This window comes from Globicephala melas, chromosome 11 (genome assembly GCF_963455315.2).
Source record: "Globicephala melas chromosome 11, mGloMel1.2, whole genome shotgun sequence".
Taxonomy (NCBI): domain Eukaryota; kingdom Metazoa; phylum Chordata; class Mammalia; order Artiodactyla; family Delphinidae; genus Globicephala; species Globicephala melas.
The window spans coordinates 6322755-6342257 of NC_083324.2; the positions used below are offsets into that span (position 1 = coordinate 6322755).

General features: G+C 50.0%; 1 protein-coding gene across 3 annotated transcripts in view; it reads right to left on the bottom strand.

The window, feature by feature from the left end:
• SLC6A11 (solute carrier family 6 member 11) overlaps window positions 1-19503 on the bottom strand; it is a 121492-nt gene that overhangs the window by 79937 nt on the left and 22052 nt on the right. For all 3 annotated transcript variants that reach the window (XM_030840816.3, XM_060307840.1, XM_060307839.1), the window contains one exon: window positions 17842-17974. In XM_030840816.3, coding sequence (XP_030696676.1) covers window positions 17842-17974 — 133 coding nt within the window. The remainder of the gene's footprint in view (window positions 1-17841; window positions 17975-19503) is intronic.

Below are 19503 nucleotides of genomic sequence, written 5' to 3' on the forward strand. Positions count from 1 at the left end.
TGTTCCCTAAGACAGACAGCTTCTCATCCATCCCACAGGGCAACGACTGGGGGGCTCTCCTGGGCCCTTTCTCAGGCGTCCTGAGCAACACGGGTCCTTCCCAGACCACCTGTGCTAGCTGCAACACGCTCCTTCCAAAACAGCTTCATTGGTTGAAAGAAGAATCCATGCTTGCCTCCTGTTCTTGCCTCAGGTGATGGCCATCTGTCTTGTTTCCCAATTCTCCACTCAAGGGCCGCTCCCCAAGGACACCAGGGCACCTCATTAACGGACACGTCTTTCTCCCAGTTCCCAGCTTAAAAACTTTCCCCCATTAGATGCTTCTGCATTCCTGCTTCCTTTCCTCATGTTTTAGTCTTTTACCAGTTCATTTTTTCACACATTCTTTCCATCAATTCATCAACCAGTCAGCCAACTCTGATTAGCATCTGTCATGTGCCAGTTACTGCAGTAGGCATAGAGGATGCGAAGGTAGATCAGGAGTGAGCCCTGCCCTCTGGCTGTCATGGTGGCTGCTTGCTGGGTCTGCAGATTTCTAAGCGGTTTCCCGGAAGTCCGGCCTCCTCCCACATCTGTTCTTTCTCTACACACTCCCGTGGCTTTTCTTACCTACTCCTGCGGTTCTTGGGGCCACTGATGTGCTCATGATCCTCAATGTCTCTCACCAGCCCAGTGGTATCTCTTGAGTTTAAGACCCATACTTCCAACACCCTTTTGTGTACATCCACCTGGATTTCCTACCTACAACCTCATGCTCAAAACAAAAATTGTTACTTTCTCCCCCAATCTGTTCCTCCTTCTGTGTCTCTTTCTTGGATAATAGTGTCACCTACACGACAACCTCACTGTGTCCTCTTTGAGTTCAACTTCTGAACTCAAACGAATAAAGCCTTTGAAAGGGAGAGACGCACAGTCGGGATCCACTGCCCTGCAGCCCCGATGCTGCCCTCCCCAGGCGTGGCCAGCTGCAGGGGGCCCTCCCTCTCCTACTCTCTTCCAGGTCCCCCCCGCAACCAGCCTTTCTCTACTTCCCAGAGAACTCGGCTTCCTCCACCGCTCATCTCCCCAAGTCCCATATCTTTACGCCTCGGTCCTTCTCTTGAATTCTCTCCCTGGGTATCCCACCCGTTCCCAGAGCTTTAATTCCATCAACTCTAAAATGCGTTCTTTTAGCACTATTTATCTTGTTGTCTCTGAAATCAGGATGTCCCCCAGGTGGCATGTAGTTAGCACTCTCTGAGTGTAAGGGACCTGGCTCAGAGCTGATCCTTTCATCATCACTTTGGCTGAGTTACGGGCTCTGTTGGTTAAAATATTTTAAATCAATTTAATTTAAATCAATTGCTGTTTGATGTTTAGAACGTCTTTTTAAAAGATTACACTGTGTTTCACAGACAGAGGGTTCAAGTTGATACTGTAAAGCAAATATAAATCATTAGAGAAATGATCACGATCCTGTATTTTCTTGCAGAGAAACAACCAAGTACTTTATGGATCTGAGAAGATACGCACCAGTAGACGAAGCTGGGTTATGCTGTTACTGCAGTATATGCAAACTGATCGCTGTCGTACCTCAAACAATACACCTGCAGACAGGAGAACCTGCCGGTTCCTTTGGGAGAGTTAAATAATCTTCAAAGCAACAAGAGTCCGGTGTGGTTATTTCATGTGTCACAAAGGAATAACCAATGTGAAGGTAATGTAGAGCAGATTAACTAGCAGTATTTCTGCTTCTGACGTACATCCTTCTTCACTGGACGTATTATGTACCTTCTGGCATATAAAATAACAGTGTAACTTAGAACAGGTAAAATATGGCACGTCAGACGTTTCTCATCTTTTGGGGGACACAGGCCCTTTTGAAAATCAGATGATAGCTATGGACTCATACCCTAGAAAAATGTACTTATTCACATGATCCCATCATTATTTTTAAGAATTTTTTTTTGATGTGGACCAATTTTAAAGTCTTTATTGAATTTGTTACAATATTGCTTCTGTTTTTTTATGTTTTGGTTTTTTGGCCGTGAGACACGTGGGATCTTAGCTCCCCAACCAGGGATCGAGCCCATACCCCCTGCATTGGAAGGCGAAGTCTTAACCACTGGACTGCCAGGGAAGTCCCCTGATCCCATCATTTTTATACAATTCCGAGGGGTTTCAGGGCCCCCCCCCCGAAGCATCCCTGGGCCCCAGGTAAAGAAATCCTAACACACAAACTGATGACTCTACTCCACATCCCTCTGTCCGAGCTCCAGGCTTCCTGTCCACCACCCGGACATCTCCACTTGCCAGTCTCAGAGGCACTGCAAACGTAACGGGTCCCCAAAGAGAGGCATATCTCCCTCAGTTCCGGCCCAACTTCTCCCTCCCCTGACACCACCCCAACTCACTCAACAGCTCCACCAAGCGCGGGCACTCAAGCCAGGAAGCTGCTTGGACTTCTCTGCCCCCGACACCCTCTGCGTTCAGTCACCGAGGGTGGATGCTTACCCTTGTGTATTTCTCAAACCGTCCTCTTCTCTCTGAAAGCTGCCACCACCTCCCACCGAACGACTACTATGTGGAATGCAGCCTCAGGTCCCATGTACCCATTCCCCATGCCACAAGCATGGTGGCCTTTCTCTAAAGAAAGCCCGGTCACGACACTCCTCTGCTTTAAGCCCTTTGTGGCTCTCCACCACTTGCATCTCACTAGGTGCCTTCCTAAGCCACCCCTGCCTGCCACTCCAACCCGTCTCCCTCCGTTCCCTGTCAAGGACTGTGCACTGGCCACCCTGAACTTCTTTCTGTTCCTTTCCTGAGCCATGACCCCCCACTCCACCCTCTCTCTGTACCAGCCCACACTTTGCACAGGGACCACATCTTAGGTATTTGCCTCTGTGTCTCCAGGACTTACCAGGGTGCCTATAATCCAGTAGGTGTTTAATAAATGCATGTTGAAGTAACCTTAAGGCACATGGTTCCATAAAACACTAATGCAGTACTAAATGCTCTCCTGAGGCAGAAAAACAGAGAGGGTTCTGGTCCCAGCTCTGGGGCCTTGAGCACGTTACGGCACCTCTCCAAGCCTCAGTGTGCACATCCAGAAAATGGGAATGAAAACATCTACTTCAAAGTGTTGTTGCAAAGGTTAAACAATTTAAGATAAGTTGGCAGTTGCTGCAAAAGCAGTATTGTCACCTAAAGGGCAACCTGGAGACACATAGGGCTATTTTAGGTGACCACAAAGACTGAGGGTCAGCATTTAATGACTCAGGCCTAGGAAAGCTGGCAATCCTGCATGCATGGGGACAGTCCCGCACAACAATACTGCCCTGTTTTTCATGATTTCTAAACGTGCCACCAGACACTCATGGGTGTGGGTTGCTTATAATTATTAAGCCTAGAATCTGATTCTGCTTTACATATAACCTCAAAGTATATTTCACTTCATTTTAATATAAACTGAATTTTCCAGAAATGCAATTACCATATAAATTGAAGGTGGATGGTACTATCTTTTATTCAGTGCTTTACCAAATGTTATCCATCATTTAAGAAGATCACGTCACTACCGGCGATGCCACCAGTGGAACCTGAGTAGCCAGTGCCACTCCCTTCTATGAGTCCATGTTTGTAGCCATGGTATTCATGGAGATTCTATAATAATGTAGGTGCTAGCTCTTATTTCAAGATGTAAAACGTAGAGGAAAAGTACAGACAACATGTGGCTCTCCCATCTCGCAGCCAAATGCAATCACTCCAGGGTGGTGCTGGTACCCGTCGACTAGATTATGTCTGTGTCTGAGCCTTTACATGTTGAAACACATGTTGTTTTATTATAAGTTGCTTCCTTTCTGCTTTTCCTTTAAAATACAGCTGGGATATTATATAGATTTTCTCAGACTTACCTGTGCTGGTAGATTATTTATGACTTGCACTTCTAGGTGGCAAAGGCAGTGTTACAATCCTCACCATCAACAGGGGTGCTGGGTCTATAAACGGGGCTCGTAAAGGCTGTGGTGCCAGTGCTGGCACAGAGGCAGCACTGGTTTCCCGGTGTCAATACGATGACCGTCAGAGCACCGGGCCAGTCATAACTGTTACACAACATACTTGTGATTCAGGGCCACAGCAGTGTCTGGCTTCTGCAGAGTGAGTTACTACCTGCTCCAATGTTCTCACTGGGGGGCCCTCGTTTATTACCCACGGGCGGCTGTCCAACAGGAAGGAAGGCAGCTGCTGCCCAGCACAGAGTGCAATGTGAGGCGTGTCGGGGACCCCTCCACTCTCCTCAAATACATCCTTGCTCAAGAACTCTCAATGGCTCCCCATTGCCCACCTGCCCACGGGACCTAGTCTAGCCCGACCCTGGAGTCTGGCCCAGCCTATCGCTTCCAACCTCCACAGCCATGCTTGATGGTCCCTTTCCTTACCCCTCCTCCTGCACATAGCCATCCTTCAGCGTGAAGCTCACGTCCCACCTCTCCCAGGGGCACTTTCCAGACAGCTCTGGGCCACAGCAACTTCTTTATCCAAACTCTGTACCAGCACTGACCGAGCCATCATTTGACAGTTCATCTATACTACAAAATGCTGTTAATTATCTTCAAGTGAGTGAATCCAATCTTACTGCCCCACTAGACTGAAAACTCTTTTAAGCTGGAGAATGGGTTTATAGAAATTACAAGCCATAAAATAAAAACAATAGCGATTTGTGTGTTTACTGTGTGATAAGCAGATAATTTAAAGGCAGCACCTCACTTAAGCTTCACAGCAACCCAACGAGATGGGTCCTCTGACTGCCCCCAGTGAAGGCTGAGGAAACAGCTCAGAGGCAAAGAAAGGCCCACCCCCAGGGTCATGCTGGAGGCAGAGCTGTGATGCAAACTCCTGTCCGCCGGGCTCTGCTCTCTCCCACCCTCCCACCACCGGTGGGCCTGTAGTGAGCACTCGGGCGGGGGGGGCGGCTGAAGGTTCACTTACTGAGGGCTCTGCATTCACCAGTGGGAAGAACAGTGGTTGGGGATCGGCTTCCACCTTGGCGGACCTGGGTTCGAATCCTGCCTCTGCTAGCCACGTGACCCATGCCCATCACCTACGCCTCCGGGACTTAATTTATAAAGTGGGCGTGCTGACCCTCACCTGACTGTCTGCTGTAAAGTTAAATTAGACAATGAACAGAGAGTGCCGAGCCCAATGTCAGGCATACAGTAGGTGCTCTGTAAAAGGCATTTCCTTAGCTTGGGGGAGGACCCGAGCTTTGAACCTGGGCAGCCTGACCCCTTAGCTTCTGTGCCCCCTGCTCATCTCCCTGCACCCCCTCGACCTGCAGTCACCCTCCATTTGCTCATCATCCCCAGAGAGGGTCTCGCACCTACAGCTGCACACAGGTCACACGCAGCTGCCATCCACCCTGCCTCCTTTTCCACTTCTCTCCCCCGAGAACGGTTTTCCCTCTGCTGTTTCTTTAGCCACAGGGAGGGCAGGGGGCGGGCAGGGCGGGGAAGAGAGCTTGGTCGTGTGACTGCCAGGAAATGCTTTAGAACTTTCACCTCAATCAATCAAACAGGTTCTAGCATGTGACAGGCATCACACACTTGTTGGCTGATTGAATCAACACGTGATAGTTCCCAGCACCTACCACGTGGGCTACCCCGGGGACAGAGAAATGCACAAGGGCCCCCGACAAGCCAGGGGTGCTCTGTCAGCATACACAAAGAGGAAGAAAGAGGGAAGGAAAAAGGGAGGAGGGAGGACAAAGGATGTAAGCTAGCTTTTTGGCCTTTGTACGTGGTTCCTTTTACCTGGAATCTCCTTCCTCCTCTGCCTTTGGGTAATTAATAACCACCCGTACCTCCCCAGCCAGCGTGGATCCCACTGCTTCCTGCATTTATCCCCAGCACAGTGATATTTTGTAACTGCCTGTTTACCTGTCTTCTAAACTCTAGCCTCTAAGGTTGTTTAGAGTTGATATCTGTGGTCCTGGGCACAGGACACGGTACACAGGACATGTTTAATAAATATTTGCCCTACAGGGTAGGAAATCACTCTGGGCCCACAAGCCCAGCAGTCACGAGACAACGAGAGGCAAACTCAGGGCAGCCGGATGCTGCCGAGGTGAGAGCCTCGGAGTGAAGAGAAAGCCGCGAAGGATGAGGGTGCGAGGGGCCCCTGAAGGCTTCCTGGAGGAGAAGAGACAGCAGGAGGGTGAGAAAGCAAGAGCTGGAAGGGGGCAAAGTGCCCCCGGTCACCTGCTCATCTGTCAAGTGAACATGGAGAAGGGAGCGCTGGTGGAAAGTGGGGACAGGGAGGCGGGTCTGAGGGAACAGGTGTTTGGGGTGAAGGAGACTTACCTCTTTCATCCAATCCTAACATTTCCCAAATGCCAGGACCGGACTTGAGCTGGGCCTTCAACCATGAGCATCTGGGCATGAGGAGAGAGACGCTGGAAGCCCGGCAGGAAGCAGGGGGTGGGAAGGGAAAGTAGACAAAGATTCTTGGGGCAGATAAGACTGATTCTGGCAGAGGTTTCACACCCTGTCGCCTTCCTAGCAAAATGATCTCCCATAGGGAAGGAAAGCCACATGAATCAAGCACTCCCATTAGCATTTTCAACGACTGGAAAAACTGTAAGTATCTTGAGTCCAGTAAGTCATGGAAGAGTTTATACGATGTCATGAAAGATTTATTCAATGGAATTTAAAAATCGTCTTTTGGCAAAATGGGGGCAGCAGGAAGGCTCTGTGATGAAAAAGGCAAAACATTCAATTCTATCATGTTATGATTAAATGAGGTACAAACTGTGGTTATACGAAATGTGTACAAGGATTGGAGGGCAACAGGGAAGTGATTTGGGGGGGACCATCTTTCACTTTGAAATAGCTATTGTTACATATTCTTTGGGCAATTTTTAAGACTCAGAGTAGGTGCTATAGATGCTGGGAAGCTATGGTGGAGTTCTGAGGGAACAGGTACGTAACGAAAGCCATGGTTAAGAAAGCAGAGTCTGGCAGTGGTCAACACGCGGCCTGGGTCTGGGTGGCCTGCTGTGCCAACATCCGGGGGTGAGGTGGGGGGCACGTGGATGAAGGTGCTGGGAAGGCTCTGCTAGGTGGCTAGGCTACAGTCCCAGTTATGCAAGCAAACACTAATCTGGGTGTTGCTGTGAAGGTGTTTTATAGATGTGATTAAAGTCCATAATCAGTTGACTTTAAGTAAGGGAGATTGTTCTAGATGATCTGGGTAGGCTGATCCAATCGGTTCAAAGGCCTTAAGAGCAGAACCAAGGTTTCCCTAATGGAGAACGCCCACCTGTGGGCATCGTTTCCTGCAGAGAGCTACAGCCCACCCTCTGGATGCCAGATTTGCCCAGGCAGCCCTCACCACCACCAATTCCTCAACGGAATCTCTGAATACGTATCTCCTGGCTCTGCTGCTCTGGTTGAATGCTGACCGACAAAGATGGCCACAGGGGTGGGGAGCAGAGGGGATCTGCAGACACCCTGGTGGGAGACAAGCGCAGTGGAGTGACGGACGCCTCCACAACACGCCAGTCCCCTGCTTAGCCCCCAGCCTGCATTCTGCATAGGCTCACGCCATCCCTCACTGCTCCCCCAGATGTCTCTTTGGGCCTTTGCCTGTCACTGTTCCCACCACATCTGTCAGAGCCAGCCCACCCGTCACCTGCCCGGAGCCTCCTGGACATGCTGACCCCTCCCACCCCACCCCCGGCATGCTCTGGCTGCCAGGCCCCCAGGACGCAAAAGTTCTCTCCCTAGTGACACCAGCGCAGCCCCCCCACCTGTCACTGCACCCGTCACGCTACCCTTGAAAGAAGGGGAAACGGAGGCCCAGGGAAATGGAGTAACACAGACAGCCAGGGAGGGCGGTGGTGGCCGCACTAACTCACGCCGCTGGCGGGTTGTGGGGCAGGACTCTTGACACCAAACGTCGGCTCATTCCATCCTTCATCACTAGCTCTGTCTTCAGCTTCTCTGCCCAATTCTGGAGGGCAGGGTACACAGCTAGCAATTCTTTTAAACTCCCCCTTGCAGTGCTCAGCCTGGTGCTAATATTCAGGAGGCTCAACATAAATACTTCTGCCCGTTTCTGGTTCAGCCCATGACACCTCGCTTGGTCTCACGTGGAGTGCAAAGCCGACTTGACTCCTTGACGCTGCCATGCGGGAGGGCGGCTCGTTTCCCAGGGAGACGGCCGCACGTGGATGGGCTGCGGGCAGGGCCGGGCTCCCCGGGGCGCTCCAGAAGGGTTAACAGCGCCCACTCCCCTTGGGCCCCCCTCTGTGCTCCGAGGGCTTTCTCAGGAGGCGGCCAGCCCCGCGGGACCCCTCCCACCCAGAAACCACTCAGACTTTGGGGGGCCTTTGTGCTTTAATAAAGACGGTATTACTGAGTCGCAAAGCTTCCCTCCTCTCCAACCCTCCTCGCTGCCAGGGTTCCCGCTAAAGGTGAAGCGCCGTCATTCAAGGCCAAAGAAAGGGCTGAATCAAGACGCTAAACTCTTTTGACTTAATGTTACAATCTACGGCTCTCCCCGGACCAGTTGTGTGAGAAGCGCTCCCAACATCGCACAAAGGCCCCTCAGCAGTGGCTTGGGGTGTCCTCGGGCTCTGGGGGCGGAGGGCAGGGGATCTCCTTGCGGGGCTCTCTGCATGCATCTCATGAACGCTCTAGTTTCCTCTCTGAATGCAGACAGCAGCCGGGCGCTGGAAGAGCCCCACCACCAACGCCGTCCCCGCTTGCTTCAGGCTGCAACAAAGGCCACTTGAGGGCCGAGAGACAGCACTGCCCAGTTCCTTTCCTGGGCCTGTTCTCTCCCCTTTCACACATCTTTCCCTTTCATTCCCCCCTGCCCCCTTTACTCCTGCTTTATGCCTCATTGAATCCATCAGCCACTTTATGGGGCGCTCCTGAAGCATAAATTTTCTGTGGGGGGCTCCTGAGGGTTTCCCTGCTGGCAGCTCCAAACCCCCTTGGTGGTAGTGGGAGGGAGGGAGAAAAAGGCACACACTCGAGGGAGGAGCCACGGATGGCCCCTCCAGGCTGCATCTCCGTCTGGCAGGTCTGGGATAAGCTGGAGGCAGCAGGCACCCTCACCGGCCAAGAGGCCCCACCCTGCTCCTCCCTGCTCCCGAAGGGGTGTGATCCCTCACGATCTTAGGGCGAGCAGCTTAAGCCCCGTGAGCCTTTGTCTTCCCATCTGTAAAATGGGGATAGCAATCGTGCCTTTCTCATAGGGTTGTCTTAATGGCTCAGCGGGCTAATGTAGCAAGCGCCTTGGAACAGGGCCTGGATCAAAGTGCCACTGAAACATCTGCTTTACCATTACCATCACGCAGAGGACGCGGGCTGTTTAAGGGCCCTTGCACAAATGTAACGGAAACAGGCTGTGGTTATCAGTGGGAAGACAGGTGAAGGGGAGTAAGAGGTACAAACTACTAGGTATAAAATAAATGAGTTACAAGGATGATGTAAGTACAGCACAGGGAATATAGCCAATATTTCCCAATAACTTTATATGGAGTATAATCTATAAGAACATTGAATCGCTATGTTGTACACCTGAAACTAATATTGTAAGTCAACTACACTTTAATAAAAGAAAGAGTCCTTGTACTACCTCCAACGCCTCTACTTGTTTGTGAATGAAGGAAGGAAAAGAAAAAAATAAATCAATTCAAGGCTATTTGCAGCTGTTTCTGTGTGAGTGTGTCTGTGTGTGTTTTCTTCTTTCCTGCCTTGGTGTCCTGGAGCTCTGAAAAGAATAAGAACAGTGGCCTAAAGCAGTGAACAGGCAGGATTCTGCTTAAAACCCCAGCTAATCCTGCAGCTTCCTTTAAAGTGGCACTAGGAGGAGGCAGGGAAGAGGCCAGAACTGTTTTTGTAGCACCCTCCCCTCCCAACCACTGCTCCTGGAGACCAGGAAACGAGGGGGAAAAATCCATAAATCATCCTCTGAGAGGAGGACAGAAGAAGGAACCGCCAGGGGGACAGAGCAAAGAACAGCGGCCAGCTGGGCAGGGAGTGCGGGTGGCATGAGGGGGCACCTGACTAGCTGGTGGGCAGGGAGGGCTGCCTGCAGAGGGCAGAGCATCTAGGCAAGAGCTGGGCAAGCCGCCCCATTCAAAACTCAAAAGAGAGAGAAAGGTCTTAGACTCCTGTGCAGCATCAGGTCCCACCGAAGGAGGACGCCACACCAAAAGGTGTCTCTGATCGGACACTTCTCTCCATCCCGTTGCACCTTCCCCCTGGTCACCCGCTACTAGAGCTCCCCAGCCTCTCCGCTCCCACCCGTCCATTGTCCACGAGTAGCCAGAGCCAGCTTTTCAGGATGAAAGTCAGATCGTGCTACCCCTGCTTAAAAATTTTCAGCGGCTCTCCACGGCCCTTAGAATAAAATCCCCGACCCTTCACCATGGCTGTTAGTCTGTCCCCTGCCCCATCACGTGCTAACATCGACTCCATCTGGCCTCCACCTTTACTTTGCCTCTCAAATTCACCGAGTCCTTCCCACTTGAGAATTTCATCTGCGCTGCTCACCAGGCCAATCCCTTCACATCCTTCCCATCACAGATGGGGGCCTCTCTCAGGGAGGCTTTCCTGGCCCCCCCGTGAGAATGTCTCCTGCCCTAATTCTTCCCCCTCAAGGCCCCCGTCCTCCGCCCACAGCGTTTCTATAGCTGCTTGTTCTCCATCTCCCCCACCAACAGTCAGCTTCACAGTCTGACTCGCTCACCACTGAAAAGAGCCCCCAGCCTGGTACCTGGCACACAGTAGGTGAGCGATAAACATTTAATGAATGAACAGAAGAATCAATGAGTAACATCCATAGCAAGTGAGCATTTGGATACAAGAACCAGAACATTTAGGAGCTGGAAAGGCTGGGGTGAGATTTTAAGATTCCTTCAGAAAAGCTCTCCATTGCAAACAATCACTGTAGCTTTTCAGCATCTGAAGTGGTCCACGTTTGGGGTGACAGCAGTTTAGGTGTTAGTTTCTTGTTACATGGCAAATAGTTTGCATTAATTAGTTTAACAGAGGAGAGATCCATGAACTTTTCCTGTGAAGGGCCAGATAGTGAATATTTTAGCCTTTGTGGGTCACACAAACTCTGTTGCAACTACTCAGCTCTGCCATTGTAGTAGCACAAAAGCAGCTGAAGGCAACGCAGAAACATATGGATGTGGCTGTGTTCCAATAAAACTTTATTTACAAAAGCAGGCCATAGGTGAAATCTGGCCAAAGGCCAATGCTGACCGATCCCCGGGTCGGACTAAGGCCTAGCAAAGCCACAAGAGAAGGACACGTAGTAAGGACCGTTTTTTTCAGTCTTCAAAGAATATGCATAGCAGGGACTAGGCTATCACCATTCCCTAACGTTGCTTCCATGCTGTAGGATGACAACATAGAATAAAGACAGGAGCACCTCGAATTTATTTGAAATTATTGTTTCATAGAACATAAAGGATTTCAGTTGTGTCATTCTGCATGTCAGCAATATGTTTGTGCAAATGGGAAGTTCTAAGAGCAATTTTCACTCTGGAGGTCCTGGGGAGCTACTGTTGAATGTCTAGGTGGGTGGCTGAGTGGATGGACGGACAATAAAAATGGACAAGACAGGATGCTTTCTAGGGTGATTACAAAGTAGACTTGGTCAACAACTGGAGAGGTTAGGTGAGAAGTTGTCAAAACAAGTTAGTGGTTTGAGGCCTATGAGACCAGAGGGAGGACCTGGTGGCGGCGATGGGCAAGATGGATTTGGTGGGCAAATAAAAAAAAAAAAAAACAAGGAAAGAGCAAAGCCAGTCTTTTCAACAAATGGACATCCACATGCAAAAATGAATCGAGACACACACCTCACACCCTTCACAAAAATTAACTCAAAACGGGTCATAGATCTAAATGCACAACTATTAAACTCCTAGAAGATAACATAAGGGAAATCCTAGATGACTTTGGGTATGGCAAAGACTTTTAGATAAAATACAACACCAAAAGTACAATCTATGAAAGAGCTAGTTGATAGGCTGGACTTCATTAAATTAAAAACGTCTGTTCTGCAAAAGACAATGCCAAAAAAATGTGAAAACAAGCCACAGACCAGGAGAAAATATTTTCAAAAGACCCATCTGATAAAGGACTGTTATCCAAAATACACAAAGAGCTCTTAAAACTCAACAATAAGAAAACAAACAACCGATTTCAAAATGGGTCAAAGACCTTAACGGACACCTCACCAAAGAGATATACAGACGGTAAATAAGCATATGAAAAGATGCTTCATATCACCTGTCATCAGGGAAATGCAAATTAAGACAATAAAGAGATACCACTACATATCTATTAGGATGGCCCACATCCAAAACGCCAACGATGCCAAATGCTGGCAAGGATGCAGATAACAGGCATTCTCTCATACTGCTGTTGGGAATACAAGATGGTACAGCCAATTTGGAAGGCAGTTCATGGTTTCATACAAAACTAAGCATGCTCTTACCATAAGAACCAGCAGTCATGCTCCTTCATATTAATACAAAGGAGTTGAAAACATATGCCCGTACAAATGCTTGCACGCGACTGTTCACAGCAGCTTTACTCCTAATTGTCCAACTTGGAAGCACCCAAGATGTCTGTCCATAGGTGAATGCATCAACAAACTGTGGTACGTTCAGACAGTGGAACATTACTCAGTGATAAAAAGAAATGAGCTATAAAGCCATGAAAAGACATGGAGGAAACGTAAATGCACATTACTAAGTGAAAGAAGTCAACCTAAAAAAGCTACATACAGTATAATTCCAATGATATGGCATTCTGGAAAAGTCTAAACTATGGAGACAGCAAAACACTGGTTTTTTTTTGTGTGTGTGTGGTTGCCAGGGATGGGGAAGGGGGGAGATGAACAGGTAGTGCACAGAGGATTTTTAGGGCGATGGGACTATTCTATATGATACTATAATGGTGGATTCATGTCATTACACATTTGTCCAAACCCACAGAATGTACAGCACCAAAAGTGAACCCTAATGTAAATTATGGACTTTGGGAGATTAGGATGTGTTTAAGTAGGTTCATCAGTTGTAACAAATGTACCACTCTGGTGGGGGATATTGATAATGGGGGAGGTTATACAGTGTTGGGGGCAGGGAGTGCATGAGAAATCCCTGTACTTCCTGCTTCATTTTGCTGTGAACCTAAAACTGCTCTAAAAAATAAAATCTTTAAAAACAAAAAACAAGGACACAAGAAAATCACAAAGATGTCTCCATGTCTTAGCCACTTGATTTCCATTATCAGTTGAAAATGATTATCATCCAGAAGAGGACCAGTTATAAACAGCCTGGAAGTTTCCTCCTGAAGAAAGCAAGTGTTTCAGAATCCTATATTTTCTCAGGACTTGATATACGATTGAGAAACGTTCTTATTTATTTTGTTAATCCAGACTTGTGAGGATTTCCAATATTGTCCAGAGAGAGAAGAAAAATAACCTTGTAGAACTAAAACCAGGGCAAGAAAATAAATGGCTTACTAAGCCCCTGCCACGCGCTCAGAAATCGGATCCATGTGTTCTCGTTGAACCTGGACGTGAACCCACAGCTGGAGGTATGAGAACAGATGAGTACCAGGCCTAGGGAAGGCAGACAGATCTGGATTTGGATCCCAGCGCTGCTCTTCCCAAGCAGGGTGGTCTTAGGCAAATCTCGTGGCCTCTCTGGGCCTCCACTGCCTTATTTATATAATAGGGTTTGGACTTAAACCCTCCCAGCTCGGACAAGCTATATTCTAACATTCCAGAGCCAGTTCTCCGCCATTAGAAGCCCCACGTTCATAGGACCCGACTGTCTAACTGTTCCCCAGTGTGTCCCAGCACCTCGCAGGGAGGCCCTGCCCAGGCAGGATTCATCCGTTCCTCAAATGTTCACTAAGCAACAGCCATGTGCCACTCGCTATGTACCAAAGCTGGAACCTAGCTACTCTCTCTCCAGCCAGAGCAGCTTCTTCTGAGAGTTGATGTTGCTTGCCCTGACTCTGGGAGATGCTGCATGCGGGCCTCTGTGATGTCAGAAGGATGAAAAGCACTGAGGAAGGCGCAGGAGGTGATGGAGTGAAGGTCACATACAGCGATTGTCCTTGGTGGGAGCAATGACGCCAACACAGCGTCGGGGCCCACACACCGCCCCTCGGGCCGCTAGAGAGCACTGCTACACCTTCACCTATCACCTTGCCACGGCTTCATCTGTGATCTGCTTATTTGTGATGTGATCCGAAATCCCTACTTACAGAGCCACCTGCCAAGAGGCTGAGCCTGCAGCGTCTGCATGAACTCCTGAGCAGGGGATGGGCTCTCAATTGAGTTAAGGCTGGGGTTATAGTTTTTGCCTTGGAGACAGGATGCGGCCAGGAACTTTTTCCAAGTTAATGAAATTTCAGAAATTTCTGGTGCAGCCCAGGTATGGAGAGCACGCTGGAACTTGGGATGCAGAGGAAGAGCCAACTCGGGCGTGGCCTGGACAACAGCAGGAATATGGAGTTCTCGCTGCTTCCTTCAACTGACTCCTGAGGGCGGCTCTGGCCAGGGTCCCGCAGGCAGGCGGCAGGGGCAACCTCTGCCCACTCAGGAAGACTCAGATGACCCTGTGTTTATTTTTAACTGTTTTTGTACAAAATCGAAAAGCCTTTGGACACCGGGCTCATGTTCAAGGTGAGATGAATGATAAACAGTAACAAAAGCATCAGACCCTCTCCTGAGGAGCCCACATGCTGATCCGGGCTCTCTTGGTCTCCCCAAACTGTCAGATGTGACCTACAGAACCTTGTCATTTATAAACAGCCAGGGAGCTGGGCCACCAGACCAGGTCCTAACCTGACACTTAACTCACTGTGAGACCATGGACAAGTCCCTTCTCCTCTCTGAGCCTCAGTTTCCTCATGCATAAAATACGGGTGCAGATGGACCAGATAATCTCTAAGGAACCTCACAGGTCCAGCAAACCACATCTCATCCTGGACACTTACCCTGGTCTTGGGCATGAAACATGGGGAAGAGCCCATGAAACCCAGTCTTGAGGAAAATACTGAATTGTTCATACGACTTCAGCATTTCCCTTAATAGCCCCATTTAGATCCAGCTGCAACCAACAATCATAGAGCACCTACTATGTTCTAGGCAGTCTCGTTAACGGCCTCTTCATAACCAATCCGCGAGGAAACGGTCATTGCCCTCAGGTCACAGACGACAGGAATGATGGTCCACTCACCCAGAGGCATGGGCTATGTGGTCACCGAGGCTTGGGGTTAATCCCGGCCCTCCCCTCCCTACCTGAGTGTCCTTGAGCAAGTTACGTAACCCCGCGAAGCCTCAGTTTCCTCATCTGTAAAATGGAGATAATGCTAGCCCCTGCGTCTCATGGGGTTGTTTCAAGGTCTGAATGGAAGGGGCATCTGAAGTACTTAACAACCGTCACCTTGCCTTCCCTAAATCTTCTCTGAAATCTCTCGGAACATAGCTCACCGGTTCTTCCTTGATACTTGGTCCCTGCCTTAGGATTCTCTGACACACAGGCTCGATGTCCCAGCCAATGGCAAATGGCCCCACTGGGGACTGAGCTTCCTCCTGAGGGCCAAGTGGAATGAAATTCTGCCGTGGCCCAGGTCCAGGCCCGAGAGCCCAAAGCCACACATGCACGTGGACAGCCCATGCACGCACCCGCACCAAAACCTCATCACTGCAGCCCTCGCTGGCCCAGCACGGACTCGCAGAAAAGTGGTCATCACAGTAGGAGCAATAAGAGCACCACCCATGATACCTCCTCCCTTTTTTCTATGGTTCACAAAGCACGTTCACATATGTCACCTGGGTAGGGTAGAGGCGGTGCTTTATTTATCTTTACATACCCACTGAATAATGCTAGGTATTAAGCAGATTCTCAGAAACTACTTCTTGAATGAATAAGTTTTATAACAAGATGTTTTTAAATCACCGTCTACTCAGCACATATGATCAGTTCCCCATTCTGCTAAGTGCTGAAATTGCAGCCTTGCATCTCACTCCCACAACCATCCCTGAGACGAGGTCACTCATCAATCCCTGTTTTGCAGAAGAGGAAACAGGCTCAGAGAAGTTAAATGATGCACCCAAAGTCTCAGCCAGTGAGAGAGAGAGACCTGAGATGTGGACCATGGTTCCAGACCCTGGTTCTCACCCCCTCCAGTCTTTCTCCTCTTCTTTAGCCAGAAGAGGCAGCAAGGGGGGCATGGGGGCAGGATGCATGTAGTCGATAATGCAATGAATTTTATGCTTGGAAAAACAAAAAAAATCCTATTGTCTTTAAGACACAAACCAGAGAAAGCAAAGATCAGCAAAATCACCTCGGCTGAGGGGACATGAGAGTCTCTGTTCTACTCTCCGGTCCCTGAGGCACAGCTATGACGACTTTCTAGTCCATCCTTGGCCTCCTTATAGCCCACAGCACGGGGCTTGTTGGTATCTCTTCTGTGTTCTCCTAAGCCCCTCCTGCAGGTCTGCCCGCCTCCCACATTCTAGCAGTTTCCTCTTCATCTCACCTACCCCTGTGGGAGCCAAGGGGACCATCTTTTGCAAAACGTCCCGGAGTTATTAAGTTCCTATTTCCTTGGACGTTTTGTCTTCACCCACTGCCCCAGCCAATAACTTAGAATAAAGTTTATGAGCAACTGCCTACCAGAAGCAGGCAGGCGGGGAGTGACACGGTCAGGGTGACACAGGCATTTAAAAAAAGTCTGATTTTCCTCTTTTCCACAAATGAGGAAACTAACGGCATTGACGCTCAGCCACAGGACCAGGGGTGATGGAAATGGTGGGGACGGGTCAACCTAGTATCCCTAGAAGCAGGTGGCTGCGGCCCAACTCAGCCCAATGCTACCGGGTAGGCGTGCAAGCCCAGCGTGGCCCAATCTTCCAACTCAGCCCACTGCTACCGGGTAGGTCATCAATCCCAGCATGGCCCAATCTTCCAACTTTCCGAGGGACAACAGAGTCCTACTTCTTTTTCCACATATTTCACATGAAACTTCCTGATTTCTGAACGTTGGTAACTAATTCTCCCCCGCCTCTTTTCTTTTTGATATGCTACAGGAGTGGGCTGGACTTGGCCATGAGCTACACAGTTATAACCTCTAGTGAGACTTGTGGTACAGATGGCTGTACTCATCAGGTGGCCCTTTGCTGCCCTCACTTCTAAGCCTCCCTGGCGGTTGGTAAGCCTGGGCCTTAGGCTCAGGCCGGTGGCCTGTGAGTGGAAGAGCCGCAGTACCTTCCAGGCCAGGGCAGTGCAGAGCTGGCTGTCTCCCCCCATTTCTCCTCCCCTGTGAGGCACTGGCCCTGGAGGCCGCCTGCTGCAGCCGGCACAGCAAGGCTACAAGATGGAGGCTGGTGAGAACTCGGGATCTGTAGCGGAGGCGCCCAGCACCACCTGCCCTAGCACACGCCTGGAGTGCAGGTCTTCATTACAAAAACCCCATGGTAGTAGTTCAGCATTTCCTGCTTTCCAAAGCACCTTAACTCTACTTTCCTTATATGACTCTCGACCCAGTTAGAAAACAGGACCAGGCTCTATTATTTCACAGGTGAGCAAACTGAGGCTCAGAAGGTAGAACCGAACACCCCGAGGTGTGTGGCAAACAGGCGGTGGACTGGGATTCCAGCTCTGGACTCCTTGTCTAGCACTCCTCCTAGCCCCCAACTCAGGAGCTGGCCTTCGCCACATGAGCCCCCTGGCATTCTCTGGGTCCCCTGTGGCTTGTACAAGGACGACTCGCCCCTCCCCTGCCCACGGCTAGCTAAAGATCCACCTCTTACTTTTCCTGTGGACTTGGTCCCCTTCCAGATGCAGAAGTAACAGATGGTCCAGGCTGCCAGCAGACACAAGGCCAGCTCCCAGCGAAGGTTCCCGATGTGCTCGATCCCATCTGAGATGGCCAGGACCCGGCGCCTGCAGAAGGGAGGGCAGAGAGTCACGGGGGTTGGAGATACCCCACACTGACCCCACCATAAGCAAAGCTAGTGCTGCAGAGGGGCAAGGACAGCCCACTCACTCACTCATTCGCCCACCATTCACCAAACTCAGGGCCAGGTGTGGGAGCCTCAGAAAGGAGAAAGACTCAGCCACAGCCTTCATGGATTCGCTCCATGGGGGATAGGATGCGGGTTAGCAGATGGTTTATGGAAACAGTATGGTAAGAGCTGCAATGGGAAGAAGCACAGGGACTTTGGGAAGACCGAGAAGTACCTAGCCCACCTCAGGGGTGCTGGAAGACGGCAGGACGGTCCATAAACATCCCCGGTCCCTCCCTCAGGGGAGATTACACAACCCTGCTGAACTCAACGGTGGCCAGAGGACTTGCTTTGGCCAGCGGCACACACTTCCCTTAAGATGGAGGCGTTCAGAGGCAGGCCGTGTGGTCCGCCATGTTCTCTTCGCCCTAGTGTGGCTCTCATAACAGAAGCATGTGTCAAGGTGGACCTCTAGAAGCCCAAGTTCCTAAGTGAGTACACGAGCCCTCCTGCCACCCCACATGAGCGGGGTGGCTTTTTTTAAATGCAAGAAGAAGCAAATTCTGCGGAAAGACAAATGCTGGATGATATCACTCTATGTGGAATCTAAAAAATACAACCAACTAGTGAATAAAACATAAAAGAAGCCGGCTTCCAGATACAGAGAACAAACTAGTGGCTACCAGTGGAGAGAGGGAAGGGGGGAGGAGCAAGACAGGGGTAGGGTTTTTTTTTTTTTAAGGGGTTATTATGGGATTGTATAAATCATGGGTGTGAAAATTTTGACAATTGTAAAGTACTGTAGAACTTAAATAACCTTTCATTCAAAAAAAAAAAAAAGCCACAAAAACAAAAAGAAACCCAACTCTGTTGCTTTAAGCTACTAAGTAAGATCTTTGTTACTGCAGCATAACCCAAACTCTCCTGACTGCCACAGGTGTCCGAGAAAGCTTTCTGGAAGAAATGATATTTGAGCCAGATTTTGAAGGATGATAGAGTTTAGCCAGGAGAAGGAGGGGGTAAAGATTGTTTTAGGCCCAGGGACTAGCAAAAGCAAAGGCCAGAAAACGGAGCATGGGATACTTGGGCAACGAGGAAGCCCAGAGACCAGAAGCGAAAAGCAGGACAGATAAACAGAGGAGGCATCCTCGGGAGCCTTGAATAGTGTGCCAGGGGGACGGAGGGTCCCAGAGGGCCCAGGCCACAGGAGAGGGGGACCCTGGCTGCGCTGAGCCAACGTGATCAGCCATGGCCCTCTCTCAGACCCCACCAGTCCTTCAGGGCTGACACAGGTCTGGCTCCTACATCCCAGCCTGGGGTTTGTGTTTCTCTAAAGTCAGACTCGCCACGCTCCATATTGTGCAGAACCATGGCACCAACACAAACCCCCTCCACACTCGCTCCACGAACCCCATGCCGGCTGCCAAGCCACCCCCACCGGGCCACACCAGTCGCCTGGGCGCTCTG